The 12343-nt window shown below is 50.1% G+C and overlaps 1 protein-coding gene across 1 annotated transcript; it reads left to right on the forward strand.

The window, feature by feature from the left end:
• The first annotated feature begins 1718 nt into the window (after positions 1 to 1718).
• ITPRIPL2 (ITPRIP like 2) lies at positions 1719 to 8954 on the forward strand. Its single transcript, XM_003998828.6, has one exon. The coding sequence runs from the start codon at positions 2699 to 2701 to the stop codon at positions 4295 to 4297; it is 1599 nt and encodes a 532-aa protein (XP_003998877.4). The 5' UTR covers positions 1719 to 2698; the 3' UTR covers positions 4298 to 8954.
• Positions 8955 to 12343: the final 3389 nt, after the last annotated feature.

Here is a 12343-nt window from a genome sequence, read left to right on the forward strand (position 1 = left end):
TAATGTGAAGATAATGTGAGGGGAGAGCCACTGCAGGAGATGGAGGAAGCCTGGCAGAGAGTGCCCCAGCTTAGAAAAAAGCAGAGTCAAGAATAGGATGGAGAGTGTCTGGATCGAACTGTACTGAAGCAGGATCTCCTGGGTATCTCACTTAACATGACACAATAAGTTATTTTTTAAATTTTATTTTTTTACTTTACATCCAAGTTAGTTAGCATATAGTGCAACAACGATTTCAGTAGATTCCTTAGTGCCCCTTACCCATTTAGCCCATCCCCCCTCCTACAACCCCTCCCGTAACCCTCAGTTTGTTCTCCATATTTAAGAGTCTCTTCTGTTTTGTCCCCCTCCCTGTTTTTATATTACTTTTGTTTCCCTTCCCTTATGTTCATCTGTTTTGTCTCTTAAAGTCCTCATATGACTAAAATCATATATTTGTCTTTGGCTGACTAATTTCGTTTAGCATAATGCCCTCCAGTTCCATCCACGTAGTTGCAAATGGCAAGATTTCATTCTTTTTTTTTTTTTAATTTTTTTTTCAACGTTTATTTATTTTTGGGACAGAGAGACACAGAGCATGAACGGGGGAGGGGCAGAGAGAGAGGGAGACACAGAATCGGAAACAGGCTCCAGGCTCTGAGCCATCAGCCCAGAGCCCGACGCGGGGCTCGAACTCACAGACCGCGAGATCCTGACCTGGCTGAAGTCGGACGCTTAACCGACTGCGCCACCCAGGCACCCCGATTTCATTCTTTTTTGATTGCTGAGTAATACTCCATTGTATATATATACCACAGCTTTATCTATTCATCCATCGATGGACATTTGGTCTCTTTCCATGCTTTGGCTATTGTGGATAGTGCTGCTATAAACACACAAGAAGTTATTTTTTAGCTATGTTTCTGTCACTCGCAGCCCAAAGAACCCAGACTACTAGACGAGGGTCCAGTGGCTAAGAGTAGTAGAGATGGGATCTGAAAGCAGGTCTCCTCAGCTCTAAGAGGCTCAATCCAGGATTTCCTGAGAAGCATCTTGGTGCTTAACTCAGGAGCCATCCTCTTTGTGCTGAGTCCCAGATGGCAGCTGAGTTCTGACATTTTTAAAGCATTCCACCTTTGCTCTCTTTAAATGGTGTTGGGAGCAGGGAAGGTGCAACTAACATAAGTAAATAATGATTTAAATAAATCCAGGTTAGCTAAAGAAATCCCGATTATTTCAGGGAGTGCTCCCCGTTATGAAACAAAACAAAGCTTCTCAGGGACCGAGGCCCCAGCATATGTCCCGACAACACAGACAACTCCCAGTAAGTAGGTGGAGAAGGGGCTTCTTGGTCAACCTCCTGGAGTCTTGCCCCCTGGCTTCTCTGGAGCTGGATGCTGGTGTTCAAGGCACAGCTCTGCTAAAGCTGTGTGACCCTGGGCAAGGGGCTGAACCTGCCTGTGTCTCAATTTCCTCCTCTGAACAATGGGGAAAATTATAGCGGACGTTTCATAGCATTGACAGGAGGCGGGAGCGTGTGTAAAAGGATTAGCCCAATACCGGCCCACAGTAAGTCTTCTGTAAAAGCTGCTATTGTGATTCCCAAGGCTGGCTCCTCCTCGTTCAGATCTCAGACCAAATGTCAGCCGACCGCGAGAGCTTCCATCTTCTAGAGGGCAAACCCCCCGCCCCCGCCCTTCTCACTCCATCGCGCAGTGTTATTTCCTTCAGAGCATTTTCTGCTATGGAATCCTTTCTCTTTTGGTTTCCTTTTTTAAGAAAGGCTGTAGGCTTTACGGAGGGCAGGGACCTTGTCGATTGCTATTGCCCCAGCTCCTGGCCTACTGCCTGGCACGTAGTAGGTACTCAGTAAAAATTGGTTGAATAAGGGATTGCAGCACAGTGGCAGCGGCCGCTTCCGTGCCCAAGCCTGCCACGCCACCAGCGCCACGACTTGCTTGGCTGGGGGGTGGGGAGGCACACCCTGGGTGTGAGTCCTTTTCTCCTCCTTTTCAACTTCCCAGTGTAACTTTATGTGAGCACAACTCCAGAAGCTCCCAGGACAAGGCCACCGCCCCGGAATCAGGGCCTTCCCAGTTCTGCCTTCGGGGAGGGGAACGGGGGTGGCCCGCGGGAAGCCAGTTACGAGCGCCTCCTGAAGTCCCTCCCGCCGCCCCGCGTCGCTCTAAGGCGGAGGCCGGGGAGGGGGCCGCGCCGCCCGCCCGCTCTGCGCTCGGCTCCAGACTTCGGCATTTCCTCCCCGCTAGCTGGCGCGGACTCGCCTCCCCTCGGAAGAGGAAACTCCTGGGGCCGAGTAACGGGAACAAGAGCGGAGGAGAGCGGGCACGAGCGCGGAGGGGGAGCCCGGGAGTGCCGCCCAGGGTAGGAGGCGAGCCGGGCCGGGTCGGAAGCTGGCCGCGGGCGGCGTGCCGGGCGGGGCGGGGAGGGCCGCCGGGCGGGACGGAGCTCGCAGCCGGCGCAGGGCGCGGCCCGGGGCCCGGGAGCGCAGGGCGGGCCGCAGCTGGAAGGAAAACTTGAGCTGGGAGAGGAGGCCGAGCTGGAGGGCGCCTTCCTCGGACCCTGCGAGGGGGGAGCCGCCGCGGAGGCGAAGGAGACTGGGACCGCGGGGCTGCCGGGGCGCTGCCCGCATGCTGGGCCGGGGGCGCCGCCGGGGCTCGCGCCCTGGGCTGCAGGGCCGCCGCTGTCCCGGGCGCCCGGTATGTCGGTGCACTACACCCTCAATCTGCGCGTCTTTTGGCCCCTGGTGACCGGCCTGTGCACTGCCCTTGTGTGCCTCTACCATGTCCTCCGGGGAAGCGGGGACGACCGGGCTGAGCCCCCCGACGGTGCGGACGGCGGCTTCCCGCTGCTCAAGGTGGCCGTCCTGCTCCTCCTTGGCTACATCCTCCTGCGCTGTCGCCACGCCGTCCGGCAGCGCTTCCTGCCAGGGTCTCCCCGCCTGGGGAGACACTCCACCTTCTCTCCTAGACACTTCCGAGAGCCGAGCCTTGGCATCTTGCTGGAGAGTTACTACGAGCACGAGGTGCGCCTCTCTCCGCACGTGCTGGGCCACAGCAAGGCGCACGTGAGCCGGATCGTGGGCGAGCTGGTGCGGGCTGGCCGCGCCCGGGGGTCCCCGGGCCCCATCCCCGGCGGGGCGCTGGCGTTGGCCTTCCGCGGAGACTTCATCCAGGTGGGCAGCGCCTACGAGCAGCATAAAATCCGGCGGCCCGACGGCTTCGACGTGCTGGTGCCACTGCGCCTCCCGCCTCTGGTGGCGCTGGAGCCTCGGAGCCTGGGCGCCGAGCCCGCGCTGGCCCCAGCCTTCCACGGCTGTTTCGTGTGCGCGCTCAAGGCGCCGCCGGGGGCCTCCGGGGGCCACTGGCTCCGGGACTGCAAACCCTTTGCCGACGGCTTCTGCGTGGACGTGCTCGGGCGGCGTCACCTCTCCGCCACTATGGTGCTTCGCTGGTTCCAGTCGCACCTGCAGCGTTCCCTGGCCACCGTGCGCTACAGCCTGGAGGGGCGTTGTCGGGTCAGCCTGACCCCCGGTGGCCTGGAGCAGCCTCCTACCCTGCACATCCTGCCGTGCCGCACGGATTACGGCTGCTGCCGCCTTTCCATGGCAGTGCGTCTCATCCCCGCTGTGCATTTGGGCGATGGCGTTTTCCTCGTGGCACCACCGCCGCCACCCTCACCTGTCGGGCCCCTGTCGGAGCTCCCGGGAGGCCTGCGCACGGATGCACTGTGGGGTGTGAATACAGCGCGTCAGGAGCAGAAGCTGCTGAGCTGGCTGCAGGAACGGGCCCCTCCAGGTGCCTGCTACCTCAAGTGCCTGCAGTTGCTTAAAGCTCTGCGAGACCTGGGCGCCCGCGGGCTGGACCCGGCGGCTGCCACCCAGTGGGGACGCATTCTGTCCTCGTACATGCTCAAGACAGTGCTGCTGGCGGTGCTGCTGCGTGAGGGGCCTCCGGTTCAAGGCTGGGACGAGGCACACCTGGGTGAGCGGTTGGAAGAATTAGTGCAGTTCCTTAGGGACTGCCTGCTGCGACGCCATACGCTCTTCCACTGCGTCCTGGGCCCTGGTGGGGCCGCTGCCGAGGTGGGCCCACTGCCCAAGGTTCTGCGTGAAGCTGCCCCGGTTGACCTCCTGGCCGCGTTCGACAGACATGCCCGGGAACTCGCGGCTGCGAGGTTGCTGTCCACGTGGCGAAGGCTGCCCCAGCTTCTCCGGGTCTATGGGGGTCCTCGCTACCTTGCCAGGTGCCCCCCACCCCGGAGTCAGCGCACCCAGGGCTTCCCTGAAGATGAACCATAAACCTTGACAGCGCCTCCACCTGGCCAAAAGCTCCTAAAGCCTCCCCCCACCACCCCCCATGGGGGTGGGGATGGCAACGAAGCCAGTTTATCGCAAGGAAATGAGCTGCCACAGGTGTTGGAAAATTCAGAAGGTGACATTTGGTGACTTATTATGTCACCCCTGGCTCCAAAGCCAGTATAGTTATGGCATCTTTTTCACACCCACCAGCGTGTCCGGAGCAAGCTACAGAAAGACATCCAACCCCAGCAGCTAAGAGTTGGTCCAAATGTTGATTTGTGTGAAATGATTCTGTAGAAGGATCCAGCTTTTAGGGAAGTCCAGTAAAGGAAGCAAGAAATAGCTGTAGAGAAAGTTTCCGCTGTCGTTTTTTGAGACACAGATCTCTGGCCCCCAGATTTAAAGAAGCTAATTTTTTTTGATATAACTACTTGCTAGGTCCTGGATTCCTGATGGTCTTCCTAAAAATCGGAATCTTTACAACTGGAATTGAAGTTCTATTCTAGGGGCTAATGTTCTGAGGAACACAGGTTCCACCGCTTAAATTAATATTCATGTATTTTTTAAATGGTGCAATCACGGGTGTCTGACAGGATTGCAAAGAATGAAGTCACATATGTTGAGAGAGAGGTTAGGGTTGGTTAGAGAAACTCCCAGAGCAAACAGCACTGTATTTTGATCAGACCTTTCATTTTGTGCTAATGGCCAGTGCCAAGTTGTTGCATCTGAAAGGGAGACCAGTTCCATTTGTCATTAAGAAATCTTAATGCAGTCTTAAAAAGCAGGCTTGCTTAACATCCCTGCAGGCATACAATGGGGTGAGTACCAGTCAACACCCATTCATGGAGAGCCTACCGCAAGCCAGGCACAGTGCAGAGTAGCAAAGGATCCATGTTTAGCACGATGCTGGTGAGGACGTAGAAACGTGTTGGGTTTTGAGGAAGATATAATTCGATCTTCGCATATGAAGATGACTCACCATAGCTTGCTGCTGGCTAGAGACAGAAACATGTTGGTTGGTTGGTTTGTTTGTTTGTTTTCAGCCTTTTTAACACACTTCTCTGCCCGGTGATTTCTTTCCGAGTGTCATGAGATGATGAAGAGGCAATGCGGGCTGTAGTGCCTAGGATGTGGTCAGCTCTCTCAGTCAGTGCTCGGCGATGGTTAGCGTTAGAAAGTTCCTCTCCCATTGCCCCCTCCCCCCCCCCCCCCCCCCCCCCCCCCCGCAGCCTTTAAGTAAGTGGTCCTAAGGCCAACTTGAGGAGTAGTCGATTCAGCCCAGGTCTTGCAGGGCCTTTCGTAAAGAATTCAGTATCCTGGGTTCTGGGCTCCCTGACTGATCAGCCGAGGAGAGTAAGTGAGGGGGAGGTGAGGGGAGTCCTTGTCAGGAGTCTGCTGTTGTTTCTCTTTGGACATAAATGTCCCCAACTCGGCTGAGGTGTCAGTAAGTCACCATCCGCCCGCTTGCCGAATAGAAAATGTAACCAGTCCCACCCAGTGCTAGACTTGGGGACTTTTATTTATTATTATTTTTTTTGACAAAGACATGTACTTCCTTAGATTCTTAAAGGTAAAACTTGGAAGACAGAAGGAGCCATCTAAATGGGGCCATTGTTCAACTTCTGAGTTGTTTTGAGGGAATTCTTTAAACTTGCTTGAGGGGACCTACTTGGCCACTGCAGGAAGTCATTGTGAATAAATGGTTGGCTGGGTATCCTCGTGGGAGCTGAGGAGACGACTTCTGTCCTTTGTCACTTTGGCCTATAAGAGAAATAGTTGCAAATGTTGCGCCTTCTCTTTGAGGTTGTTCCGGGGACAGTTCCTCTTGATGACACAAAGGTCATTCCCAGCTTTGGAGGTCAGTGTTAGGTCATAAGGTACTGCATTTAGTAAAGGGATCCGTCTACCAACTTCCTGCGAAGATATAAACTGCACAGTGTTTCTTAAACTTACTTTTTAAAATAGATGCCAAGAGTACGTAGATCTTTATAAATATATATATATATATATTTATAATGTTTCCATATAAGCCCCAATTCCCCCCGTAGTCATTAAGTCTACTGAAGTGGGGAACAGCAAGGCTATTGGAGGGATTATAAAGCTTTAAAAACTGAATTTTTCAGATGTTTCTAGCTGAATCAATAGGTTCCTTTTTTTATTTTTATTTTTTAAATCATACTAGTCTTCTGAAGTGTAAATCTGGTAACATTCTGTTCTTGTAGTGTTTGTGTTATTTTTTTTCTTCAGGTTAATTACCCAAAGCCTCATCCATCCTCAAGATTTTTAAATTTTATTCTTATTTTTTCATTAATGGGGCATTGTGTTTGTGAATTTTTAAAATATTAATGTTTTATTTAAGTGCCATGCTGAGCAGTTGTTCTCTGCACATGGTAACCAAAAGTTAGAGATGTCGATCAATTTTGATCAATGTTTAGTGATCCCAAACATGTACTGTGTACAAATGAAATAATATGGCATATTAGCCAGGTGTGATGGTTGCCTGAGGCACTTAAATTAAGCTCAATTCTGTATTTTATCAGGGCTCTGTCATGTCCTTGATCTGAAATGTACATACACATTTTTGGTGTATACTTGGTACTAGAGATTCATTTATGCAAATATTCTTATTCGAGAAGCCTCACAATTGCTCATGTTAAAGAAAAAAGATGAATTGTCCAGCCAGTGCCCAAAGAAAAAGTTTTAGGGAAGATGACTCAGCTGTTTTGCCCAAAGACACCCTTCAGTAACTCCCACTGACCAGTCTTGGGAGCCGTCCCGGAAGGCTCGTGCGCTGAGAGAAGGAGATGTTTTTTGCAAAAAGGAAATGGAAGCTGAAAGAAGGGAGAATGGAAGCATGGAGGGGAGGGAGAAATCTGAAGAATTCAGGAAGGAGGCCTTAAGAGAGAAGTGAAGGAAGAGACGGGAGAAGGGCAGACGGTGTGGAAATCACATGGGGGTGCAAGAGGTTTGGGTAGGAAACACATTTTTAGGTATGTGCTATTTCAAACCAGGGGTCGCAAACTCAGCAGCCTGCAGAAGTAAGGCAGGGAGATGACTATGGGAAGGGGTGGGTGGGTGGTGGGGACTGTGCGCATCTTAAGTGGGGCAGCCAACGTTCAGCTCTGCTGGGAAAAGGGTAGAGAGAGGCCGGAAATCAGGATTTTTTTTCAAGTGGAACTTTCTCATTTTTAAACAAAATAATTTTAAAATGTTCCAAACACCATGTGGGCCGAACAGAACATTTGCTGGAGCCTGGGGGCCACCAGTTTGCGGCCCCTGCCTTACACAGTATGTATAAGGTTATATTTATTGTTATGGAGATAATGTTGTTATACATTGTTGGGGTTGTGATACTTCAAGTTCTTTTTATCTCTCAGAGCTAAGCTTTATTGTAGAAACAAACCAAAAAAAAAAAAAATTAACATGGCCACAGATAACACTTAACTCATAATTCCCAGGAGGACCCTCGATCCTGGAGTTGTTCATTCCCAGTCACATCCTCCAATCAAACCGCTGGGGGCCAGTTCTTGGCATTTCCTTCCTGGTGAGTTGGGGCTAAACTCCTTGGCTCAGTTGGAGTTTGCAGATGAGTAATCAGGAAGGATTGCAGAAGAACTTGTTTCCTTTTTATTTGTATTTTGTTCTTATTTTTAAGTGAGTTTTTAGTGGGATCCCACACTGTGCCTTAGCAAGGATGGTTGGTGGCCGTGGACAACAGAAATCCAGTGCTGGGTTTTCAAGCTCCTACTGCCAAAGAATACCGTTCTGATCAGATGTTTCTATCCCTTTCTGACTTGGGATGGGATGTCCCACCAAAACGGACATCCTAGGATTTGGAAGGAATTAACCTAACATGCTTCCAAAGTATCTCTTTTAACCTCATGGAGTAAGTCACTCTTTCTGTAAAATGTGGCTTTTGATCTTGGTGAAGACTTAACTTATCTCTACCTACAGGGAGGAAGGCCATGACTTCCTTCCCCAGTAGTGGGGAAGATGAACCTCATTAACATTTCCAGTGACCCTAGAGAGGGGGGAAAAATGTTCAGTGTTATCATCTTGGTGTTCGTTAATTTTTTTTTTTTAATCGTACATCTGTTACTTAGACACTACTGTTTGTTTCCATTTATACCTACATAGCACATGATTTGGTGGAAATTTAGCAAGTATAAGTTGGGAGAGGGTGAAGATAATATGCAATCATCTATACAGAGAGAATAGACTGAAAAAATTATATATAATCTGGTTTTTGAAGTATCAAAGATATTCAGGAATATTTTTAGCACCTTTTGCTTTAAAAAAAAATGTGCCTTGATTCAGTGACTTGACTTTAAAACATTCCTCTTATTTTATTGTTATTTTAAATGTGTATTCTGACCCCCAGCTATATATTATGATGTAGCCCATTGGCTGCAGTCATGGTGTATGGTTTGTTCCAGTAACAGAGACCAAAGAGTTAATCAAATATGATTCCGCTGCTACAGTTGTGTGATTCAAAGGAGTTTTCAATCACACCAAATTTCCATGGCCCAGGCAGTTGAGGCCAGCCATTTGTCTTCTATTTCAGGTTGGAGTAAATTTGCACTTTTAATCTTTTGGGTCATCTGGGGGGCCTTGTTCTTTTATACTTGGCTTTGTTAATAAAGGAACTTGTAGAAAACCCTGGACTGAGTGTCTGATTTGGGGAGGGCTCTCCTCTTCCCTTGGGGAGGGCATCCCATGGATGCACTGGCTTATGATTCCTTACACAAAGCTCACTTGACTTCCACCTCTGGGTGTCTGGGAGTCTTTTCCCACTCAGCAAAGCTAGAACAATTGTTCATCTAGAACTGGCACCATACACAGGTGGGAAAAGATGTTAGTTCATAGCTCTGAAGGTGTGCAGCCTGGGGTCCTGCCTTCAAGTCTTCTTCCTCGCCTAGAACCTTCTGCCTGGCTCCCCCACACACTCCCTAACACAGTTCAAGTCTTGGCCTGTGGCTAATTTATCGCTCAAGAATTTTGCTCAGAAATCTCTTAGGCCCCTGGGCCCTCTCCAAGTAGTAAACGTTTGCTAATAATGAAAAACCACCGGGCTTAGTGAAAGATGGAATCTTGGGGACGATGTAAGACTCCACAAAGCCTTGGAGCCAAGTGAAAGCTTAGAGAAACCTGCAGCCACAGGCTGATTAAACAGTAGTTGTGTAGGATACTTGCCCAGGGCAGAGGCGGTGGGTGTGTTTCATTCAGTTTTCAACAAGTAGTTTTTAAGTCTTTACTGTCCCCAGTGTTGAGGACACGTGTAGAAATGACCGAGGCAGACGGGGTCTCTCTCTCAGGAACTCGCACACTAATTGTGAGAAGTTGGCAATTCAGTCGTTTCCATGCAGTGTGGTGGTTGACGATGAGGAAGGGCTATGGAAACACAGAAGAGGGGCACCTTGTGCAGTTCAGGAGGTTCGGGAGAGCTGCTCGGAAGAAGTGGAGTCTAATGTGAGATCTAGAGGTAGGCAGGAATTCGCTAAGTGGAGGGAATTGGGTAGCAGAGGAATGTATCAAGAACAGAGATGAGTGGGGAATTTCACTTTGGCTGGAAAGTGGGGGTGGGAGGGAAGAGGCTCCAGTAGCAAAGGATGGGGGCGGGGGAGACAGGCAGGCGCCAGGAGACGGGGGTCCTGAAGACAGGGCTTCCCAAACTGGAGTGTGCAAATCACCAGGGAGACTGGTTAAATGCAGATTCTAACTCAGCAAGTCCAGGGTGGGACCTGAGACTTGCTTTCCCAACAAGCTCCCACATGATGGTGATGCCGCTGGCCCAGGGGCCACACTTTGATCACAAGGTCATACATACCGCGATAAAGGTTTGGACTGATCCTGGAGATATTGGTGAAACACTTCAGGTAAGGAATGACAGGGTCACATTTGAGTCTGGCCCACTCTGGCTGCAAGGTGGAGAATGGATTAAGCACGGGGTGGCCGTTTAATTTATTTTTGCCAATGAAGTTTTATAGACGGTGTATATACTGTCTATACTGGTAGAACTGAATACTTGCAACACAGCCCTGAAAATACTTACTCAGTGGACCTTTACAGAAAAAAATCGGTTGGAAGTAATCAGGCTGGAAGTCTTCAGATCCTGCAACAGTCCAGGCCTGGGCAGGGGGCCTGAGGTGGGGATAGAGAAACAAGTTGGCCTAAAGATAGAACAATGTCCTGATTAGGGCCAGTGCTTTGACACCAAGAGATCTGTCTTCAAGTCTTGTGTCCTGCATTACTCATCCTGTGTGTCTTTCTGCAAATTACCTAATCCTCATCTATAAAATGGGATTTGATTCCCTCATCTATAAAATGGGATTAATAATGGAACCTCCCTCACAGGAGTGATCGAGGATTCAGTGAGATGGTGTTTAACATAATAAGCACCTGGGAAGGGGCAGTGAGCATAGAAGTAATTATTGGAATGGAATTTTGATTTAATCTGTGTCTCCATCCTCTTCCTCTGTTTCCTTTGCTGCTCATTCTTTCTCCACTACAGGGCATGTTTCCCTTTTGTCCATGCAACCATCTCTCTATCTACTCCGATCTGGTTTATCTCTTTCCTTGACGTCCATGGCCATCCACTCGATGGAAAGCCCTCACTCTGGGTACGACAGTGGACTGATGACAAATGGCCCCTGTCCTCTTTCTCTTCCTGTGCCAATGCCTCCACAGCCTGTCTCATCAAGGAGGCGAGCCTTTTTACCTACCCCTGAAACTGGAAGGACTTTGGGACTCTCTTTAGTCAATAGCATGTGGCAGAAGGGATGCTGTGCTAGTTCCTGGCCTGAGACTCAAGAGGCCTCGTCTGCCTCTGATTGTTCTCTTGGAAACCTGCAGCCACCGTGTGAAAAGCCTGCTGGAGGATGAGGGACTCTGTGGCCCAATCAACCCTGTCCCTGAAGCTGACAGCGAGCTTCCTGTGAGACTCGTGAATGAGGCCGTCCCAGACTGATGTGACCACGAACTGACCCAAGCACTTGAGCGAGCCTAGCCAAGACCAGTCACAGATTGGCCCAGATCAGCAGAAGCATTCAGCTGGCTCATAGCCTCTCAGAAATAATAGGTATTGTTTTAAGCCACTGAGTTAGTGGTCATTCGTAGCTCAGCAATAGAGAATTGATTTGGAATCTTAAAAAAACAATCTGGCAGGGATGCCTGGATGGCTCAGTTGGTTGAGCATCTGACTCTTGGCTTCCGCTCAGGTCATGATCTCATGGTTTCATGGGTTCGAGCCCTGCAACAGGCTCCGTGCTGACGATGTGGAGCCTGTTTGGGATTCTCTGTCTCTCCTCTCTTTGCCCCTCCCCCACTTGCACTGTCTCTGCCCCTGTCAAAATAAATAAAGTTAAAAAATTAAAAAAAACAAACAAACCCACAATCTGGCATACTGGGCTGTCACTGGAGTGTGTACAGGCAGTCCTTAACTTTTGTACATTTGACTTTCAAACAGCCTGACTTTGATACACGTGCTTGACTGACGCCCCAAAGCACCTTGCCCACAGTAATCCTGGTTTGCCTCATCAGCTGTGGCAGGAGGGTATTGGCCCCCCTTCAGTTGATGAGTTGGGCCAGTGTCGCCATCTTTGTGCAGATTGTTTACACAGTTGTTTGTGTTCCTACATTCGCCCTTATCTTGTAAAAACAAATGGAATCTGGGAAAACGAAAGTGCTGATTCGGGTGACAAAAATGCCACAGGTCCCAAAGGTAATACAATTAGGACACTGATTCAATGTGCCCCAAGTGGCTAAGCTTCAGCTGCAGTCAGATGCTACCTGCTGTTGAGCTGGTGGGTGGGGTGCTCAACTGTAAAGGAAAAGACCCACCATAGTGATGAAGGGCATGCAGGAGACTGTGTCACTTATACATTAGGTCACAACTTATAAAAACCTAACCTACGGTGACTTAAACAGAGGCTTGTTTTTCCTCAACAGCCAGAGCCTGGAGGTGCACAGCCAGCAGTTCAGGGATGAATCAGGGACCCAGGCATCTTTCTGCTCTGTCATTCTGGGTATTTTCACTCCCCCCCCCCC

The sequence above is a fragment of the Felis catus genome, chromosome E3 (assembly GCF_018350175.1).
Source record: "Felis catus isolate Fca126 chromosome E3, F.catus_Fca126_mat1.0, whole genome shotgun sequence".
NCBI classification, from domain to species: Eukaryota; Metazoa; Chordata; class Mammalia; order Carnivora; family Felidae; genus Felis; species Felis catus.